The 22,257-nt window shown below is 43.2% G+C and overlaps 1 protein-coding gene across 1 annotated transcript; it reads right to left on the bottom strand.

Annotated features, from left to right (window-relative positions):
• Positions 1-16,513, bottom strand: ATP12A (ATPase H+/K+ transporting non-gastric alpha2 subunit; the record flags this gene model as incomplete). Its single annotated transcript, XM_079545873.1, has 23 exons — positions 1-29; positions 163-254; positions 934-1,035; positions 1,883-2,016; positions 2,271-2,416; positions 2,691-2,814; positions 2,908-3,062; positions 3,782-3,950; positions 5,700-5,850; positions 6,546-6,682; positions 7,027-7,202; positions 7,594-7,786; positions 8,064-8,198; positions 8,484-8,593; positions 9,065-9,263; positions 10,040-10,308; positions 10,926-11,043; positions 11,577-11,711; positions 11,879-11,992; positions 12,514-12,717; positions 13,231-13,290; positions 14,619-14,759; positions 16,505-16,513. The coding sequence occupies 23 exons, from the start codon at positions 16,511-16,513 to the stop codon at positions 1-3; spliced, it is 3,102 nt and encodes a 1,033-aa protein (XP_079401999.1).
• Positions 16,514-22,257: the final 5,744 nt, after the last annotated feature.

The following is a 22,257-nucleotide window of genomic DNA, read 5'->3' as shown; positions in this document are numbered from 1 at the left end:
TCAGTAATACATGTTCTTATCCCACCAGCCTGCAAGAGGAGAGGATGAAAAAAGTGATGTTTGGAGCTCTGGGGGCAAATGGTCCATTTTGAGTTGTCTGTCAGTCAGGTGAGTGAGGGGCAGTGGAGGAAAGGACAGCTAAATGCAGGAAATCCTACTTACTTCCTGGGTATCTCCTGATAAACAGCTTACGGACCTCATCATAGACCCATATCAAGACAGCAAACGGTACAGCCACAAACCAGTACTGAAACCTGGGAGTGGGAGAAGAGATTCTCATTCAGAAGCATCTAAACACAAGCTGGATGTCTGAGGCCTCTCTCTACACTGTCTGACTTCACTAAAAGGAAATCTGGTGGTGTTTTCGTGGTGTTTCATTGCTTGTTTTTTTTTTTTTCCCCCTGTAACTTAAGCACTTAAATGATTAGAAATAAGATTAGGTGCCTGCAAGCTGCCCAAGTGCAAGTAGTTAACTGAATTAATTAATGAATTCCGGATACTATTCAGAAGGAAATGTTGCCTGCTGGCATTACAGTCTCTGAAGATGTCAGAAAAATGGAACATTTTTGACAGTGGTATGTTTAAAATAGAAGTTGCTTGCATAAAGTTAAGTAAAATGTTATATAATCTCACCAAAATGTTGGTGATGCTGGACAAAATGTGGGGGTTTGTTCTACACGAGAAGGTTTCTGCATTCTCTACAGTAAATTCAGTAGAAAAAAAAGTAATGTATTCTTTATAGAAGCTGTGAAAATAATTCCCTTTTTGGTCAAGAAATTGCCCATCCTGTTCTTCGAAATGAATATTCATAAATATTTATCCTAAAACTGTCCTGCTGGACAACTTTCTCCCATTTGTGGGTTCAGGCAGAACGGTAAGTCCCTGTCTGTTAGTTCGTGAAGGAAAGGGAAGCGTGCCAGCATCAGAGCTCACCTCAGAGGTGTGAAGTTCAGGGCTGTAACGTGTCCAAGACCATAGGTGAGAATCAGAGCAATTCCTATCTGGGAAAATATACCCACCCAGATGACTTTGTTCCTATAAGAAAATCACAGAGAAGTAGTTAAAGCTGATTTCACAGCACACTGCAAAGGCTGTGCCTTCCTGAGGCTCTGATCACTGGCTTGGACGGCCTGCATGAGATAGATGGGGATAAATGGGGATCAGTGTGGTGTGAGGGAGCTGGTGGGCTCTGTAGCATCGCCATGCATCTCATATTCCCATGTCTTTCTTGTTCCCATTCCTGACCTACGTAGAGCAGAGCTAGCTTTAGGCAGGCCTGCTGCCTTCGTTACTCATGTCTCCTACTTGCAATGTGAATGTGCTCATTGTGACTCAAATGCAAATGGAAGAAGGAAAAATACATAGGTGTAGGCTCTGTATCTGCAGATAGAGAAAGAAAACCTGTTTGCTTTCCTATCAGAAATACTCTGTCTAAATGCCAGCTTTCACATGCAGCCTCCATCCTTCTAGATGTTTTTAATTCCCTGGCTTTCATGGGATTTACAGGCACAGAGCCCTCTGCAAAGGGCAGCCAGCACTGTTGGACCAGCTGGTATCTCCTTACCTGGCAGGCTGAAGTTAGCTTGAAGTTCAAGTGACCTAAGTGCTGATAAGTAGATAAGAATTAAGAAAATAATCTGGGGAGGAAACTTCTTCATTGTAAACATTTTAACGAACGGAGTTTTTAGGCTGGTGTGTTTTCAGATTAAACAGAAGAAAGCCTTTACTTAAGGAAAACTCCTATCATGAGATAGAAGAGGGGGTGGCGAAGTGTGAGAAAATGTTTATGGCTTGAATCCATATTTAGTCTTTGTTCAGTGACTGAATGTGAGGGGGCAAATAAATCCTTCCACCTGTCAGGTAAAGGACCAGCAAAACCTACCGGAAAAGACCCTGCTGGAAAATGGAATTTCTTCTTGTTTTCCTGATAATCAAATCTGCAACTTGCTGAATGGTGATGCTGACAAAAAAGGCAGTGTAGCCAGTCCACTGCAGGTACGTCCTCTGGTATTTAGTCTGCAGAGCAAAGGGAAAAACAAACAGTTGTGTTATATCCAACACTCCTGTTTTGTGGAAGCAACTGTAAACCTTGGCAGGAAGATTTCCGTTACAAAGGGATAAACTCCGTTATTTCAGATTAAGGTGTGCAATGGTCAGATTTGGGCCAATGTTTACATTTAAGCCTCCCTTTTGTTTTCTTAATCTTGTATTTCAGAGGAGAGCATTGAATCTTAAAGACACAGAGCGAAGGTGTTCTGGTGCATCTTTACCCATTCCTGTCCATAAGAGTCCTCAAAGTCATTAATAGCATTGTTTTCCCAGTCGACTCGAACGCCAAGCAGTGTGGAAGGGAGGAAGCCTTGTTCTGCATATACTGTAAAATATGTCACAAAGGCTCCCACTGACTGCATGATACCTGTAAAATCAGAGAGGGAGAATCAGTTATATCAGAGAATCATAGAATGGCTTGGGTTGGAAGGGACCTCAAGGATCATCAAGCTCCAACCCCCCCCTGCTGCAGGCAGGGCCACCAACCTCCGTATCTCATACTAGACCAGAGAAATAGGGAAGAAGCAAAACATAGGAGTACTGGTTTAATTTCATGTTCCCCTTTTCTAAAAAGTGAAAGAGCTTGTTTTTATCTCGTTCTGCTGATGCAAGGTGGTGTTATGGAGAACAGGCCAACCTACCAATCTGCAGATAGGAGTATACAGCCAGCTGCTCGTTCACCAGCCTGTCTTTCTTCTTGTTTCGGGGTCTCCTGTTCATAATATCGCTTTCAGCTTTTTCATAGGCTAACGCAACAGAAGGGATCTGTAACAGAAACAAACCATCAGGGTGCCTGTACACCCAGCTTCTGTCGCTTGTGAGGATATTTCTCTATTCAGCTCTGAGGCAGCAGCTTACAATGTCTGTTCCCAGGTCAATGAATAGGATGGTGATGGTTCCGATGGGCATTGGAATGCTGGCAATAATGTAGATAAGAAAGGGACAGAGCTCAGCAATGTTCTTAGTCAGCGTGTAGGCAATTGTTTTCTTTAGGTTGTCAAAGATCAGGCGGCCTGGAGGAAAAGGAAACACTTCTGTAATGGCTGATTGCCAACAGTTTTCAGAAAAACAACCCAAAACCTTACTTTTTTAACTAACTTAAGTGAAAGCAGTAATGGCTTATGTGTGTTCTCCTCACGTACATTTTAAAGTGCTTTTTTTCCCCCAAAACATTAACCTACCTTCCCTTTGACCCTCCTGAAAATTCTAATTAAATTAAAAAGTCTCTTTCACTGAGAAAGGTGGAGGAAAGCTCCCATTCCTCAGCACGCTGTGGTCTTAATGCAAACCATGAGCACTTTGCAGCTGGAGAAGCAGAGTATGTTTGGATGTAGCACAGTGAGGACTCTGTGTGAGCAAGCAATAAGGTTAAAATGTAAAGAAAACAGCTTGTCTCTTTATGATGATAAAGACTGCATAGGAGCAAGATGAGAAATGCTTTTGTTTGGAGTTTGAACAAGCAGAGATAGCAAACCAGTGCCCTGCTTAGCAAGTATGTGCAAGAGAGGAATGATTTCCTTATTGTCTTTGTAGTGTCTTTGGATAGAAGCAGTTCCCATTTTTTTTCTCCAAATACCAAAAACCAAATCCAGGATGACAATAAGGGAGATATGAGATGAGCTGTCTGCAGAGAGGGGTGCAGGAGGGCAGGATCAGGAGGACTGACCAGCCAGTGCTGCGTGGCTGTCAGCTGCTTTCAGCTAAGAAAAGAGGTAGCAACATTTTTTTTTACCTTCTTCCACTCCTGTGACTATAGAAGCAAAGTTATCATCCAGCAGTACCATATCAGCTGCGTTTTTAGCTGCATCAGAACCAGCAATGCCCATAGCAATTCCAATATCTGCTTTTTTAAGAGCAGGGGAGTCATTGACTCCATCTCCAGTCACGGCAACGACTGCACCCTGCAACATACAGAAGGATCATAACGTGGGGTTGTAGAGGATGCGGTGCCTTCTTCCCCTGAGGACATTCAGCTCTCAGCACCCTTCCAGTCTCTAAGTCTCTAGAATTAATATGGTAGGCTCAGACTGTGTGCAGCAGATGGCTAAATTAGATGTCTGTGTGTTGTCTTGGTTGCCTCCATAGTCAGCAGAGATAACTGGGAAATTCAAGGATCCCACATGATCTGTCCTTTACTTTTGTGCAGTGCTTACAGACTCACTTGGTTTTAATCTTAATTGTAAATCGTGTCACTAATCACTAGAGACCCTTTGCATGCTGTCCCAACAACTCTGACCACTGATACGCCATGTTAGGAATCCAAAAGATGGAAAACTGATTATTCAGTTCAGCTCCTTTGTTATCTTCCAATGAAACCATCTACTGCAGAAAAGGGTCCTGTCCTGCTTGTTGCAAAAGCTCACAGCTGGGTAGCAACACAGTGTTCTGAGTGGGAAAAAGCCTGACAAACTGATTAAAGCAAATACCGAACGTCCTGTCCCTTTGGGGATTTAGCACAGTGTCACTACTGATAAATACTGCCATGGGCAGAAGAGCTTAGAGGCTCTCAGTGCTAAAGGCAGCATGTAGACTGAGTGGCTCAAGAGGGGGAAGGGAAGGGCGTTCCTCTGCATCCTTCTCCATCCACAGAGGGTGTGGGTGTCCAAGCAGTACAGAACACATTTACCCTCTGTCTGCCAAAGGGCATTAAAAAAACTTTAAATTAAAAATGAGATTTAACGGGAAGATTTTTATCCTTTTTTTTTTTTTTTTCCTCTCTCTTCTCTGACAGCAATTCAGGCTTACACTTGAAGAGCTGTTAATGCTGATTGGAAAGCTTAGTGCTGGCATAATTACAAAAATGAAATAATGGCTTGTGCTGGATCTCCATCCCTGTGAAGATCAGGCCTGGTGGTAGTGTAGTTTTTGATTTGCAGCATCTATTTGGAAGATGCATCGGGGGGAGAACCGTTGAATGACAATCTGCATCTTCTTCAGAATATATATATTCTTCGCTATATATGTAATTTCTTTCCTTGTGCCTCCTGTGCTGGCTGCACTCCATGCTCCCTTACATAATGCTGCCTGTGAGTGGGACAGTCCCTCTTTAAATCCTGCCTCAGATTCATGCTTACTGAGGGTTCTTGTGCAGTCTTTGAAAGTTATATAGATAAGGCTTGGTCACAGATAAATCATGCTATGACATTTTGTGGGATTCATATCTATCTTCTTGTCTAAACATTCCTGTGGGAGGGAAGTACATGGGTCTAAATGGCCACAAGAGATAAGACTAGAGGATGTGGTAATATGTAGCTTTGATCTGGGTTTAAAGAATTCCTGGGGGAAGGCTCCTTCCCAAAGAGTGTGCGTGCAGGTCTCTACCCAGGACGCTAGCTGTGCATCCCAGCAGCAGCTCCTCTGAATTACAACAAGCCTGTCAGACCCCTCAGCACGGCTCTAACGCATTCATGCTTTGGATAAGCTCATTTTGTCAGCAGGAGTTCAGAGTCTGTAGCAGGAATTCAAAGAACTTGGGTTCTGTCCAGAGAGGACAGTGCTTGTGGCAGTCTAGGATGCTGCTCTCGCACGGTGAGAGCGGTGTGAACAGAGCTGAGAGTGCACTGGAAATTGCCTTCCACTGTCAGCTGGGGGGTGATACCTGTGGAAATACACCAGAGCAGTGTCTGTGCAGAAGCTTGTACACCTCTTACCTGTCTTTGGCAGCCTTCCACTATGATCAGTTTCTGTTGGGGTGATGTCCGTGCAAAAACGATCTCCGAATGGTTGCACAAAATTTCATCCAGCTCCTGCAAGCTCATGTCCTTCAACTCCATCCCATTCACTACTGCTGCTGTAGCCTCCCTGTGAATAGCCATGGGTATGTCTCCAAATCAAAAGGCTTAGATAGCGAACAGTGCACTCGTAGAATGAATGCAGTTTAACAGTGAGGAAAGGCAGCAAATTGAGTTAATTTCAGAAGCGTTAGTTGTTAATCAGCAGGTGTTGAATGAAAGCCACTGCAGAAATCCAGACTGAATTAGTTACCTAGAGACAGAGGGAAGTAATCAGAGCTTCCTCCAGAGTAGGCTTAACAACAGAAAATGCATTTTAAAGAGTACTCTGAGGGTTGGGGGGGTGAGAGTGGGGGAGGAAGACATCTCTAAAAATCTTTAATGCTTTTCTTCTGGTTTCTTGTTTTAAGGGGGGGGGTATTTGTTGTTTTTGGGTTTTTTTTACAGTGGTGAAAGAGGAACTTGGAGTGGTGGTCAGGTCATCCTCCAGCACCACACAAGGTACTGAATTGTGGTTTTCAGTGTGCGTGTTTAGTCAGTTGTGCAGTGACAGCAAAGATCTGCAAAGTATTATTCGCCAGTGTTTTCCAATGGTGAGTGCAGGTGGGAGCCCTGGCCTAGGCACAGAATTATTCAGGTAGAGAGGCACGTTAGGTGGGCTTGGTGGCTGCAATGTAGAGTTTGGCTAAAAGCACTGTAGAAGAAGAAGGCATAGCTTTCAGAAAATGAAGGCAGTAGGTATCCCAGATGCTCTGCTGCTCTTACTGTCTATTGACTTGCTCAACAGGAATGTTGAGGCGCTTCGCAATGTCTTCCACCGTCTCACTGGTGGCTGAAATGATGCCCACACTTTTGGCAATGGCCTTGGCAGTGATTGGGTGATCACCAGTGACCATGATAACCTGAAGAAGGGACAAGTGCTAGGAGTGAGTGACAAACGTACATGCTGTGGATGCAGAGAGATTAGGTGAAATGTCTATTGTTCTAGACCAGGAAACAGTTTAGAATCTGAACTTGGAAAGCTATGCTATTTACTTAACAAAGACAGGTAGTGGCAATTAATTAGCTTTGTATTGATTTCAGTTCTCTACCTCTTGTTATTGGCACCATTTTATCAGAGCTGCAAAAAAAGCTTTGTTATGAGCAGTAAGGTTGGAACAACACAGAATAGAGGAACCTTTTTCTATGAGAACTCAAGTTACATACACTGAGGTTACAATCTGTAAGAATATTGTGAGATCCCTACCTTGATCCCAGCGCTGCGGCACTTTGAGACAGCATCTGGCACTGTGGAACGAGGTGGGTCAATCATAGATAGGAGCCCAACAAAGCATAGATTGGATGTGGGGAAATTCATGGAATCTGTGTCAAATGTGTAGGTGTCTGGAAACTCATTTTCAGGCAGGTACAGGTGACAGAAACCTAGAAGGAGATGTAGGTTGACAGAATATACAGGAAATAATGAAAGAGGAGAGCTTGCTAAAGCTTAGCATCAGATTTTCTCTTGCCTATAAAATTCTAGTGCATTTAACCATTTGCTTTCTTTAGAGGATTATTTAACCTGCCGTTGTAACTTTGTTTTGGCTGCACGTTGTTTCAGATTGACATCAGTATATAGCAGTAAGAGCATCCCTGCCACAGGGAGCTGGCAGCATGGCAGTGAGGTTTAGCAGTCTGCACAGAAGGCAGCACACTTCGTTTTTTACCCTTCACTGCAGGGGAAATGAAGTCCAGACACACTGTGCTCATTCCAGGATTTAAACTCCCCATTTTGCACTGCATTTCTCTTACAGTCCCTCTATTTAGGACTCACCAAGCACTCTTTCTCCCAGGCCTCCCAGCTCCATGTATGCTGTTTGGAAAGCTTCTGCCTTTTCACTGTCCAGTGGTTCTTCTTTCCCATTGATCATAATAGTGCTGCATCTCTCTAGGATCCTCTCTGGGGCACCTTTCATCACCAGCAGAAAGCGTTTGTCGTTGGGATCGTCAGTCTCGTGAATGGAGAGCTGTGTGCCACAATACAAAGTCATTTGAAGAAGCATATATGACCCTTATTTGTTTCCATTTTTGGTTACTTTGCACAGAAATAGTAATTATTCTCCTTTTCCACGTATCATTCTTTCCATCAAATGGAACGAACTGCAATTATTGGAGATTAAGTCTTCCCTGTCGTTGAATTCACCCATTAAAACTTCCAGGTCACCAACTGTTGCATTCGATATGCTGATAGAAACACTGAAAGCTGGAAGCAGTTTGGCCTGTTTCCAAAAAACTGAAACACACCTGGAATTTGTTGGTAGAGTTGAAGGGAATTTCAGCCACTTTCTTGTTCCGTGCTCGAATATTCATGACGTCACCCAGAACAACTTCTGCAAATTTCAGCAGAGCTGTTTCGGAGGCATCACCCACCACAACTCTCTGTATGGGTGAGAGAAGGGACAGTTGCTAGCACATCTGCACCTCTTTCAAGACATCTTAGTGCTTCTGTAAGATGTTCTGTGCTTGAGCAGCAGTGATAAAGCAGTAGTTGTCCCCAAAAAAGCCTTGTGCTAAAAATGTGCCTTAGATTTTTTAATGAGTTTATAGCCAACAGTGAGTTAGAAGCCTGGAGTGTTAAATGTAAGAGAAGACTGAAGCTAAATAGAACAGCTTGTATGTATTGCTCTTCCAAAGGAAGAGAAAGAAGTTGATGTGAAGCAGTACCTTCATTATTGGGAGATTCTCCTGTCCTGGTCTGAATTCTGCTCGGTTGCACAGAGTTACAATTTTTGATAGTGCTGTCCATGATGGAGAGCTTTGGTCAAAAGGCTGGGCTGAAAAGAAACAAAAGGAGTACAGCATCCATTAGCATAGTATGTGGTGGAAGTAAAAGCTCCAGTTTGGAACAACACGATTAAATTGTTTGCAGAATAAGGTTGTTCCTTTGATAGGTTTTGTTACAGAAAATCACTTCAACAGGAACCTTATGGCAATCAGCTAGCAGTTCTGGCCAAGTTACTTAGATAAAGTTTGTGTATTTATTTCCCTCCTAAATTCACTGTCAGTGAGTGCACTTGGAATTAGAACCTCCTCCAGGCTTATTTTCTGGTGATGGGAATTATTCTGTTCCCATCTCTGTGTGGCAAAGAAGGGATTTTCTTATTGCACGCTGCACTTGTGTGTGGCAGGGAGGTATATGTTTCATCTCTGAAAAGATATCCTCATTGACATCAGTTGGACAGACTGTAAGTGGGAAACATCCCACATAGCCACCCTTTTCTAGATCCCCCCACTGCCATATTTACTTGTTTGATCTTCACTGGTATCAGCTGAGTAGATTTGATTATCAAACCAGAGGTGGGCAACAGTCATCCTGTTCTGCGTGAGGGTCCCTGTCTTGTCAGAGCAGATGATGGAAGTAGAGCCAAGCGTTTCCACAGCTTCCAAGTTCTTCACCAAGCAGTTCTTCTTTGCCATCCGTTTGGCTGTCAGAGACAGGCTCACCTGGCAGAGGTAAAGCAAGAAGTTCAGCTTGCTGCCAGCGAGATACCACTAAAGAATGATGTAAGCAACCTACAGACTGCTACTTTTAACGTTGTTGCTTTTCTGAAAGAGAGCATTTTCTTCAAAGTCATCTTTTGGTGGCTGCAATTTTGCATTGCAAAAGCATTATTTAGCTCAGACGTGCAGCTGAAACTAAGAAAAAGTACATGTGTTAATGAGAGCAACCTGGTTGCTTGCTGATAGTGATGAGTGCTGTATCAGTTAAGAGGCTGTCTAAGATGGAAGAAGCTGCAATGTTGGGGGAATTCCCAATCTAATGAATCCTGAAGTGAAGCTCTTCGTACTGCAGTTCATTGTTAGTGTGCTTTAGGGCTAACAATGCTTAACAGTTCTGCTGCTTCTTAGCTGGGGATTGTAAAGACCATTTTTATGTATTAGTAAATGGAATTTTCATGCAACTTTTAGGGTACAGTGTCTTCCATTCCAAATAGGAACAGGTTGTGGAGAAATGACTCACATCATCATACTGTTAGCAACTGAGGCAGAACAGTATTTCAAAACCATTGTTCAGAGCTGAATTCTTGTGCTGAAGCTCAGATTAATAGCTCAGTTACGCCAGAATTCCTAAATGTTTGTCCTATCAGTTTCATGGAAAAAGAAACACCCCACCTCATCTCAAGTGAGGTAATCTGTTTTTTAGCGTTATGCTGTATTGAAGTTAAGGGAAATGAATTGTGGTAGTGACTGAAGCACTACGAGTGGCAGCTCAGACTCACTGTCACTGTGGCTAGCAGTCCCTCTGGCACGTTTGCCACGATGATGCCAATGAGAAAAATGATGGAGTCCAGAATCTTGTACCGCATTGATACAGAAATAATGAAGAAGAGGACACCGATGGAAATGGCCACTCCTGCCACCAGGTAGACAAAGTGTTCTATCTCAATAGCAATGGGTGTTTTCTCGTTTCCTACTCCTGATGCAAGAGAAGCAATCCGCCCAATGATCGTGCGGTCCCCAGTGTTGATTACAATGCCAGTAGCAGTGCCTGTAAAGAAATAAGTCCATCAGTTTCAGGCCTGTCTTCTCTACACAGTATTGATTAACAAAGACACCTTTCAGCCTTTACGTGGCTGAGACCTCACCCCAGAATTATTTATTTTCCTTTAGAAAGGGAAAGAAGGACAAAATCCATTTTCCTTAGCCTTTGCTGATGGTGTTGCAGTAGGAATGCAGCATTACCCAAGGCACAGTGCAATTTCCTAGCAGATAGTCTGTTAGTCTGTACACATGCCTTTTAGTTCTGATCACAGGAACAACACCTTCAAGTGTACAGAGCCCTTTCACAGAAGCATCCACAAGTACATAAAGGCTTCTGCAACTTGTCGTTTCTAAAGGTGATGATTGAAAGACCACAATAAAACTGCAATTAATGCTGGTTGCACCCATAACCAGTCTAGGTGTTAAAACAAAGGTCTCACTGGTTGACGTGGTGAATGACCAGCTCAGTGCTGCAGGCTTTATTTTGGTGTCCTTTGGAAACCATTTCTTATAGCAATCAAACCTTTCTGGAATTCCTTGAGGCTGAATAGTTCAAAATGAGTTAAAAATATTATTTGGCACTCTCTACAGGTGCCATTTCTGGAGGTCTTTGTTGCTACACACCTTCCACACAGGTGGTAGAGTAGAATGCAATATTCCTGGTCTCCAAGGGGTTCTCATGGGTGAAGTCACAGGAGCGGGACTGTGGCTCTGATTCCCCTGTGAGTGAAGAATTGTCCACCTTTAATGAAACGGAGATATGCCCATGTTAAAGTCAGTAACTTGCAGTTACATACAGCCCAGAAGGAAGGCTGCAGCACATTTAATAACAGGTGACAGGGCCATCATGTCTCAGTGCTGTTCTATGAGATGATTGCCACTGTCACTGTAGGAACGTATTTCAGCAGGAAATTGGTTCAGCCCATGCTATGTGTTTGTTGGTGGGATTTTCAGTGGCAGCCTGAAAGGAAAGGCAAAGACCTCACTGCAGGTCTCTGGAGGCACGTAATGCAGTGTTGCTACATCTGGTGCTGCCCTGGCAAGGAGTATTGCTAGAACATGCTATGGCCACAATGGCCTGTTCTGGTGTTCAGGAAGGGGGTCAGTATGTTAGTATGGCATGAGCTGGGCATCCCAGCAGAGCTTCTGCATTCTGTGACTTATATGTGGTCAAATTTTAAAGCTCTAATAACTCATATTAGGTGCGCAGAAGTAGTTCATGTCATGAATGCCTCTAAAGCACTCTTACACTGTGCTCTACAAAGCATTGCTTACCTTGCACCCCTGAGTAGTGATCAGACGAATGTCTGCTGGGATCCTGTCTCCTCCCTTTATCTCCACAATGTCTCCCACTACCAGCTGGTCTGCTGACATTTCCTTCTTTTCTGCATCTCTTATGACGAGAGCTTGCTGAAGGACAGAAGTATGACTGACATGAGCATGGTGCTACCTCTAAACACCCAACCGAGAGGTAGATTCAAGTTATGCTTATTGCTGATATGTAAGGTGCTTATATGTAAAGTTCCACTTCAGTCATTTTGAGGTGTTATCAGGGAAGAAATGCTTGTTATTCTTACCTGTGGAATCATTTTACTGAAGCTAGCCATGATGTTTGTGCTTTTTGCTTCCTGATAGTAAGCGAAGATACCAGTGAGGATGACGACCACTGCAAGGACTACACCAAGGTAGAGCTAATCAGTGAAAGAAATAATCCAGTTAGTTGAAAGTATATGCTAAGTAGTTCCTCTGATGGAGTAAATCATATCGTTCTGTATGGTTTCAAGAGACTTGAAGTGAAGTATTGAGGCAGACTAAAAGACAAATTAAAAGCTTTCAAGTTTTGCCTTGCTATCGATCAAGTAAAGCTGGGGTATAAAAAAAAGTTATAATGGTAAACGTCCTGTGTCTCTAAAAATCTTCTCTAAATCAAACCTGGCATGAACCTGAATCAGTTATATTCCTAGCAGAGAATCAAAGTCAAAGATTCCAGCATACTCAAGTATTGTGATTACAGGCAGTAGTTATAAAACCTTTGGACAGGCACTCTTAGAAGTGGTATGTCAGGTATTTAGCAGAAATGTTCAGTCGTAAAGGGAGAGTCCTGAAGAACAAAAGACCTCCTGGTTGTTACTGAGTAACTATGAAGTAGTATTCAAGTTACTTAGATTGTCAAAGGGTCGCATACTCACTTTGTACTTATTCAAACACTTACGTTGTCAAAGGCTGATTCAGCTCCCTGAGCCAACTGAATGCCAAATGAAATCCAGGAGAAGACAGCTCCTATCCATAAGAGGATGGAAAAACCTCCCACCATCTGCTTGAGGAACTTAACAATTTCAGGAGTGGCTTTGGGAGGAGTGAGCGAGTTGGGACCATCACGAGCCAGAATCTCTGCTGCTCTTGCGCTGGAGAGACCCTGCAAAAGTAAATGCCACGTTTATCATGGGGTCACAGAAAACAGCTTTTCAGCTCAGCTCAGGAAAAAGAAGTGTATGCTGCTTGTTTCTTAAATGTTGTTAGTGTTAACCTGCACCTTTGATTTCCAAAGGTAGTGATTTCAGGATAGTGATACTGCTAGGGAAAAATGACCTGTGGCGAACTTTGAATACCTTCAGAAAAGCTGTGGTCCTGATGAGAACGTGGTGGTCCAGTTTTGCATGGGGATTTTGGTTACAAAACAGAGGAATCCTTCAGACTATGGAGAAACTCCAGTTTAAAACCAGGACAGGGCCGTGCACTGAGATGCTGTTTGTTTGAGGCTTTACTGGGAGCTGGTGCTCCATGATTATGCAGGCACGCATCCATGAGTGCAGCTTTGTCAGTTTGCCAATTTGAATGCTTTCCCACTGCCTCTAAGCAGCTTTGGGTTAGCCAGAGGTGAAGGAAGGCATCTGAATCAGGAAGTTTTAATGATGCCCTATGGACTTACTTTGTCGATGCTTGTACCGTACTTTTCCTCCAGTTGTGAAGTGCTGAGTTTGTGGTCATCCTGGATTCCAAAAGAAAGAAAATGACAGTAAGCAGACCAGCAGACTTGTAAATTTTGTATCAGGATCTGGAAGTGGTTCAGAGTGCCTGGATCTGGAGCTATGGATCCAGTTGCTAGCATGACATCCCACTTCCACAAACAAACAGTGTAGTTGATCAGAAAAAGCACAAGTCTCCTCTTACATATTCACACCTCTGGCATTTGCTCCTATTTTACTATTTGCAGAGCATTTACAACACTTGTCTTCTGCTGGACGGAAATGGGTTTCACCATAAATGTCAGTGTTACGTGGAGTCGAGAAGCTTAACTGATAAAGTGACGAGGGAGTGAAATGATTTGCTGTGGTCTCATGGAAAGAGGCAGCAGGTTCTAAGCACAGTTAAGAAAGAGGCATGGGAGAGGGAAATCAGAAAGCTCTCCTCCTTTCCCTGCAGTGACAACGCTGTGCTATTGCTGACCCAATTACATCTTGTGGTGAACAGAGGTTTAGAAGCCAAGAATTTGTGAGTTCTCACCATTGTTTTCACAGCATGATTCATTGCTGCTCGGATGAGTCAATTAACTTGTCTGTGCTTTGATTTTTCTTTAGAAACATGAGAGTACTGTTACATCCCCGGTGGCAAAGATGAGATACATTGAGAATTATTTAGCTGGGACTGAATAGAGCTCAGAAAGATGATGGAGAAATTGATGGCTCGTTTGGGGATTTCCTTACCTTTGAAATACTGCCTAACCCATGCATTGCCTTTGCTGTGAGCTGTTCTTAAGGCAGTTCAGAAAAGAGGTCAGAATAATTAACTTCATGTTTCAGATTGGGAAACTGAAGCATGCATGGAGGAAGTGAGTTTTCCAAACCCAGCCAGCGGGTCCCTGGCAAGCCAGAAGGAAACGCAGGTTGCTTGAGCTTAGTGCTCTCTCCTTGAAGTACCTTGCAGGGAGAAAACTGTAAAGCTGAGCTGTGCTTCTAGATCTACTAGCAATCTCTGGAGCAAGATGTTTTGCTCCTCTCTTCCTTCTGCTTCCTGGCTGGCTGTGCAAATGGCAGCTGAGAGAAGGCAGCTTAATATTACATATTAATTCCATCTGGGAAAGTACAGACCTTGGTAGGGATGCACTGCTCTGTACCAACGGTGGCTTCATCAAGTCAGAATCATCCTTTCATTACAGATACTAATCCTGCACAGCTTTTTTTCAGGCGTACTACAGGGGTGTAAGGAAGCTTATTTCTCCCTGCTGGATTTTCAGCATTGGCACTTCCCTTCACCAGCATTCATTCAAACAGTGGTTGAGTCTGTCCTGCCAGCTGACATGGAGTTAGCAATACTCACCAGGTCCAGTTCTTTCTTCAGTTCTTCATTCTTTTTTTTCTTGTTGCCCTTCAGGTCTTTGCACTTTTCTTCCTCTCCAGTCTTTGTTTTTTCCAGATCTTTTAGCCCATTGATCTCAATTGAGTAAACATCAGACTTTTTCTGTGGAAGAAGGAAGGTTTTAGCTTTGTTCCATGCACCTGCACAAATCAGACTCTGACAAGTCCTTCTGTTTCTTTGCTAAGTTGGAATTGCTGCTGTTTCTTTCTCCCAGCAACTTTGAGTGCTATCCCTGTCCTTATATCCCTAGAGCAAGCACTGCAGCACTCACAATCAGGTCTTCAGCATCTGTCAATTACAGTGATTCCTTTAGAGAGCACAACGCTTCCAGTGTTTTATGATCTAACACAAAGTGTGGGAATGCTGCCCAGGACCTCAGCAAAATTAACATGGAGTGGAAAAGGCGAAAGAAGAAAAAGAAATTGAGAAGTTTTTTTCTTTGGCTGCTCCTACAGCTTTTTAGATCCATGACTTCACTGTTATTTTCACTTAAAATTACCATTCACACGTTTACACCAGATGACATAAAATGGAGGCAAACAGCTTATCGGGCTGCCAGGGAGAACCAAGCCTGTTGCTTCTTTCTTGTTTACCCATACTGGCCAATCTAGTAACAGGTAAGAAACCCAGGGATGCTGCCAAACCTCTGACGTTCTGCTTTATGGATAATGTAACTTCAGGAGGGTTGCATCCTCCTAACTCTACGTTAACACCGCGCTCTGAAGGGCAGACTTCCTGTGTTGCCCATTTGCCAGCTTCTATAATCATAACGTTCCAGATCCTAATTATCTTGTAAATTACATGCCATTCCTTGGAAGAACTATTGGTTGACCCCATTTCAGAGGCTTCCTTAGAGATTAGCCATCGGAGTCTCATGAGAGTCATGCTGGGTCTTATCTGATGGTGTGCTTTACTGGTGGGATGGATGTGCTGGTGTGCTGCTGATGGGTACACACACGTTTTGTAGGACATTTGTCATTTAGGTTGCCACAAAGGGAATATTTCAGGTGAGTGAAAGTGAATGTCCTGTATAAAGCCTAAATCAGACAGCTTAAGTGATGGAAACAACAAGGAAAGAATAGGTTTGGACATCCCATTGCTTGCTATTATTCTGAACTCCAAACTGACCTCCTGTCCTCAGATGCCCTTTAATTAAAGGAATGTTGAAATATTAACATTTTATCTTGAGGAAGGGAAAAGCTAAGAGCTGGTGAATGGTTCAGCCAATTACAAGCCTGAAGTCTTTCTCAAGCACTTCAGTTTGTTTGACAAATATCCCAGATACAGAACATCTCTATTACAGGACGTTCTAAATTTTGAATCACACCAAAGACACACAATCTGGTTTATCTACTGGGATTCTTCCTTTGCACTCCTACTCTTCCCTTCAACTATCCAACTCAAAGATCTGTTTGGCTTTTCAAATCTGCACAGAAACCAAGATAGAGAAAGCAACTGTCTATCATGACAACCTAGCAGGAAGAGAAAAGAAAATTAGTGAAGTTAGGAAATTCTGTTGGTTGCTGTGCATGATGTACATATAACCTCTAACCTGCAGATTTTCATAAAATCTCAGATTTTGGCATTTGCAAAAGTAAAAATCTTAATTACAATACTAGCCATTCCTGGAGGTGTTTTCTATCCAATCTCTTCGCATTTTAGGATTGGAAGTGCATACTTAGCTAGACTGACAACCTTAGTCATTAAGACTGGATGCCCAATAGTGTCTAGTATCAATTACATTTTTTTGCTTTGCTCATATTTCTGATACACATAGATTAAATGAGAGCTTGTTAGTAGGAAGAAACTCACATAGCAGCAGCAGTTTTGGTGAACAGTGTACTCACCTTTACCATCTTGGTGAGCTTATTCCTTTCCAGATGCAATGAAGCAGCCAAGCCAAAAGCTCCAGATGAAAAGCAAAAGCCCAACAGGAGAAAAGTGGAACTCAGAACACTTCTGCCTGTTGCAGTGCAAAAGCTCACAGGGGTGGTAGTTCCCTCTCAGTTGACAAGCAGATGTTAGCTGGAATCCTGCTTGCGTTTTGGCATCCTTCAGGCAGGACGAGTTCGTTGTCCAGAGCCTGTGGAGAAAGAGCACTGTTTGCTGGTGCTTTATAAATCAGCATCTTGTGCTGCCACTCCACCCCTCCCCTTCCAGGTCCAGCCCATCTTCTGTTTCACCTGTAGTAGGTGGAAAAATACCACAGTAATGGGCATGTGGGTTTCAGGTCAGATAGTTTCTAATTATTCCTTTGTAGTGTTTGCTCATGACTAGGGAACAGGTGTATTATTCATCTTGCTAGAAGCAAAGAGTTTCCTTCACAGGCTTTCCAGCACTGGACTCCCCTTTGCATATCCAGCTGTTACAGCAACGTCTGCTGGAGAAAAGGAAGTCTGTGCACGTGTTGTGCCTCCTAGCAGCTGGTGTGATGCTCTGTGTGCTGCCTAGGGTCCCTGGAAGCCAGATCCCTGCCCTGTATGTACTGGGGGTTTAGCGGAGCAATGGTCCATCAAGTTTCTTAACTTGGAGTTCACTCTTTATTTGTGGATTGCATTTGTTGTGTTTTTAACTTTCATGCATAACTGAAAGAAATAACTTCCAAGTGTGTTTTCAGTAAGAGCACTTAGCCAAATACTGCATGGAAATGCTCTTGTACCAATTACAAGCTTCCATATGGGAGTCATAAAGACTTACGACACACTTGATGCCTAGTGTATCTCATCAGTCAGAAGTAACATTAACCTTTTCTACATCCCTGCAATTTGACTGAATTAAAACGAAGTTATACACGTGGAAATATTCTCTATGCTTTAACATTACTTTGGGGAAGAGTGTCTTACATCTGCCTGGCAGAACTGGTCTCACAGCACAGCATAAGGTTGCAGCAGTTGGTGTTCTGCACTGCGTGATTCATGGGCTTAAAACTGCATCGTCTGAGATGCTGCGAGGTACCACAGTCCTTAGCAGGTGACTGAAATTGTGGTAAGAGATATGATGTGTTAAAAGTAAGTAACAGTGACCATTTCAAGCTAGATGAATAAGCAGTTGGTAGGGAAGACAAGCAAGAAACATCCCTTACTGCTTAAACAGCATAAACAAATCCACGTTCAAATTATGGATGGGCTCCAATAAGTAGTGTTGTACTTATCCTCCTTAAATGATTATCATATAAGTAAAGCTGTTTCTACTTTTCAGTTTACGTCTATTGGCCTTTTCCCATGGTATTCTCAATCTTAAGACGTTATGCAAGATACAGAAGTACACCTGGAAAGGTTTCACATTCAGTTTCTCCTGTTTATTTTATTGAGAATTGGATTGTATCCTGGAGCTTGAATAGAAACCTTTTCATACAATGTACAAGTATTTGAGATTTCATAATATGTGCCATATACAAGAACACACTGATTGCAGCCAGTGGTGCCCATTACCAAGGCACTGGAGCCACGAGGATCAAGAAGTGCGGTGAGCAGATTTGGCACCAAACTCACTGCTGATACTGGAAATGAGGGGCTTTCATAAGCAAACACATACTTGGAAATAGAGAAGTGCCATCCAGACATGTCGTTGTGTTGTCCATCAGATTTGTTAGCAAAGTCTGCAGGCTGGAGAATGTGGAAACAGGGCGGCATACTTGACTTGTTCACTGGCAATTTTTAACTGGGAACTTGGATTCACAATCCATCACTGAGGAATAACTGGTGGGTGGAACACAGGAACGTATATAGTATCCTGCTGTTAATTGACTTGTGGAAATAAGTAATAATTCATGATTTAGGATGTCATCTGGGTCATTTTGGCAGGTTTTGCATTTCTCTTCTCAAAGAGAAGACTTTTGCCTGAGGACAAATGTTAGAAATGCAGTTAGAGAAGTGTTTGGCAACAAAGCAGGCTGTATGCTTTGGTCTAGCTGCAGCATTTACACTGAACTATCTCTTACTAAAGGAAGTTCTTGTAGAAAATTAATTAAACTGGGAAAGCCCTATGACAGTGCCATAGTGTAACAGCATACAAGGTGTTGACCTGGGATCACCTTGCTAACAAATGGTCTGTTATGATTTGCCAAGCTAAAAATAAGAAACTGCTGGTTAAAAAGCTCAGTGGCAGGGGTTGTTATTAACTTTTGGAATGGTTGGTTCCCTTGTAAATTACGAAGTGCCAATGAGAAGTGCTATAAAAGGCAAATCCCACGTTATGAACCAACGTACTGTGGTTGGGCAGTGTAATATCCTTCTGTTGGGAGCACTGGTCTTGTTTTTTATTGTTTAGCCCTGCTGCAGAAGTAAATCAGAAATAAAGCCCAGGTGAGAAGCCAGGCTGCAGTTCTGGACAAGTGCATATAGACCTTTGAATTCTGGCAGTGAAGTGTTTTTCCCTTGGTTTGGCAAGATGTGACATGCATCGAGAGGGATGAAGCCTGTGTCTGTGCCAGAGAGCTGTAATCATCACGTGAGTTCCCAGCGTGTCTCAACACTCAGAGCTGAGCCCTGGTTTGAAGGTAAAATAAATGCGTGTTGTTCTGATTTCTAAATATTGGTCTAGGAAAATAGCAAGTGTCCTTTCTGAAATATTGTCTTATTTTGATCCTGTTCTAAGGTCATGTCTGCTAACAAGTGCTGCACAAGGACAAACGAGCATGTTTGGCTGTTTATCATGCTGAGATGTCTCTTGTACTGTGTGAAGGCTGCAGGCTTGCTGGTACAAGACCCAGGGTCTTGTATTTGTTCTGCTTGTGCAGAGAAGGGGAAAATGGTTTTAAAAGCTTTCTGAGTAAAGAGGCAGTAGAATGGATTTGCCTGCCTTTTTCTTCCTGCAGATGTTTACCTTTGGAAATATTAGTTGTATTTACATGTCTCCTGTGCCTGCATTTGCAAAATGGGCACTGTGCAGCTTTAGAAGCAGCCAGAGATGCAGGTTTGGGTGGTGGTAGATGTGTGCTCATTTGCTTTCCCGAAACTTGTTGCCTTTCCTCTGGGAGAGCAGCAGAGGGAGCACAGTGGCCTCTGTGCTCAGTGCTTTCCTTCTTCATGCACTGCTTTCACAGCAGCAAAAATATGGTTTTGGGGTACAGTGTGCACGTCTTGTTGCCTTACTACGTGCCTGTCTCTGGTTGTAGGGAGACGTGTTGTGTTGCTTTTTATCTTGCATTGTAAAGGTAAAACCAGTTCAGGCGAGCGTTTCGTTGTGCTAAAGTCATCTTTCAGAGGCAGGATGGGACTGCAGAGGGGTTAGGCATTGCTGGCAGATACGTGGATGTGCTGTGGGGTTGGGTTGTGCAGCCAGCTTCCTCCAGAGGCTGCTGGGCTGAGAACACCTTCTGGGTTCCTCCATTAGTAAAGGCAGAAAGCTGGGAGGATTCCCCTCTTCCTTACTCAGGGAGAGGAAGAGCCCTGAGCAGAGGGAAAAGCTGTTGTTAAATCTTCTTATTCTGAAGTCAAAGACGTTAAACTGCAATTCATAGGCTGCATGTGATGAACGTTGTACTTGTATTGACGCTGCCTATACCGTGCTCTGTGTCTGAATGCTTCAGTGCTCAAGAAATTGTGTTCTGTTTCATGTAGCACTGCATGGGGTTCATGGAAAGGTATATTTCTGTGCTCTTTCATAATTTGCTATCTTGTTTATCAGAGAGGAGTGTGGAATTATGAGGTGCTCAGCTTTTAAGATGGCACTTTAATGGAACTGTAGTCTGCCTCAATAGCAGTACTGTGTCGACCTTCTATCCCTAAAGACGCGGCACGGTCACTGCTGGCGTAGCCTGAGTGAAAGTTTTATCTCCATTCTATAAAAGGAATTGCTGCACCTCAATGGATTTTGGAGCTCATGCATTGTTGAGCTGATTCTTGTGTATCCACAAGCGATAGCACAGATAAAATGGATCGTTTCATGCATATATTTCAATACATCATTTATTTCTTCGCTCTATCCGAAGAAGAGGCAGGCACGGAAGAAGCGACTGGTCTTGTTATCTCTACTCCTTGCTTACAGAGTTTCTACTTAAAATCTACAACGATGCAGTCGTAGATATTGAGCTGCTTTCTAATGTGGAGAATTGCTCACTTGAGACCTTTTCAGGTGGATCGTGAAGAAGCCACGACTGTCTGCGCTACACCCAAAGTGCCTGTGGGTTGTGTGAAGCAGGGAGCTGCAGAGCTCTGCCTTTCACAGCGTGCTGCTGGCTGCTGAACTCGCTGCTCCTTGCCTTAAGGAAGTTCAAAAAGAGAAGTAAAACTTGCACATTTTTTTGGGTCGGGATGGGGTGCAGGGCTCAGCCAAGCCCCTTCACGTGCCTTTGACAAATACGAAGGGAGCAATCTGTTGAAACGTTACATTTCTGAGGGGGGGGAAAAAAATAGAAGCCACAGGTGAGGCACAAGATCTTGGACTTTCTTATCCTTCCTGCTTCTTAGCACTAGTGATACGAACCATTGCTCAAACCTTACTGAACGTGGTATTAAAGGAATTAGGAGAATGGAACTTCCTCCTCCTTACGACTGTCTGGTGCTGCCCGGAGGTTTGTTTAGGGCTGAAAGTTTTTCTTCTTTAACATTCTGGTGTTTTCAGTGTTTCATTTGAGATTATATGTAAATTATAGGAATTAAATAATTCCGGTCTTTTGTTATGTTTTGATACATTTTTCCTTCTAAAATGCTCTGTAATGTGCCAGTCAGGTATTCCAAACTAGTACATCTGGAGCTTGCACAGCTGACTTGTAGTTTGCAGTCTACATTCAGTCCTCTACAACAACATATCCAACCTCATTCCTGAGAGACGTCACAGCCCATCAAGTGACAGAGGCAAGGCAACTGTGCAATGGGGTGAAAATAAACAGTTAAGAGAAAGATGTGAATATAGACCCATGTGCAGCTGAAGTTGGGCACGTGGGAAGAGAAAATGGACGGTAATACAAAGTTATGTTTACCCTAAAGCACCTCTGTAAACGTAGGAAAGGAATCTTTGGGGCAGAGTTCCACTTGTAAAATATTTGGTGTGTGCAGAGCTTGTTTCTAAACCGTGATGTAAAGTGACAGCATTCTATGGTTAGTAAAGGTTTCCATACGCAGCTGCTGGAAGGATGTTTTCCATTATTAGGCCTGAAGTTCTTGCAAGAGCTCTTTGGTCTTGTGGCTCTTGCTATTTTTATAATGGAAAGCAGGTCATTGGACTAACGTGACTGTACAAGTAATTGAGAACCGATACGGCAGGACAAGATGTTGACTGTGAGATAATTCACATCGTAAGGCTGTTGAGGTGCCACAGCCAGATGTTTACTGGCTGGGTGACCTCTATTGGAAAGTGATTAAAAATGAATCAGTTGGTTGAATGTGGGTTGTTCAAACAGATGGATTTTTTTATTTATCTTTTTACCCCGTGATGGCCCTGCATTGATGTCACGTCACCCAAGAGCTCTGCTAAGAGAAAATGACGGTTTGTGAGCACTGAAGGGGTGAGTGTGTCAGCTGAGAATGCCAACATGCTGGCTCACAGCTTGCAACAGCTGCTGGCAGAGCAAGTCTGGATCTTTAGTCACAGTCTGCAAGGCCAAAGGCTGGGACTGACGAAGTGATGGCTCATGGTTTACAAGACCTGACAGCCAGTG

This window comes from Tetrao urogallus (genome assembly GCF_951394365.1).
Source record: "Tetrao urogallus genome assembly, chromosome: 22".
Taxonomy (NCBI): domain Eukaryota; kingdom Metazoa; phylum Chordata; class Aves; order Galliformes; family Phasianidae; genus Tetrao; species Tetrao urogallus.
The sequence above is the reverse complement of the archived record's forward strand: the minus strand, read 5'-3'. Positions and strand labels throughout refer to the sequence as shown.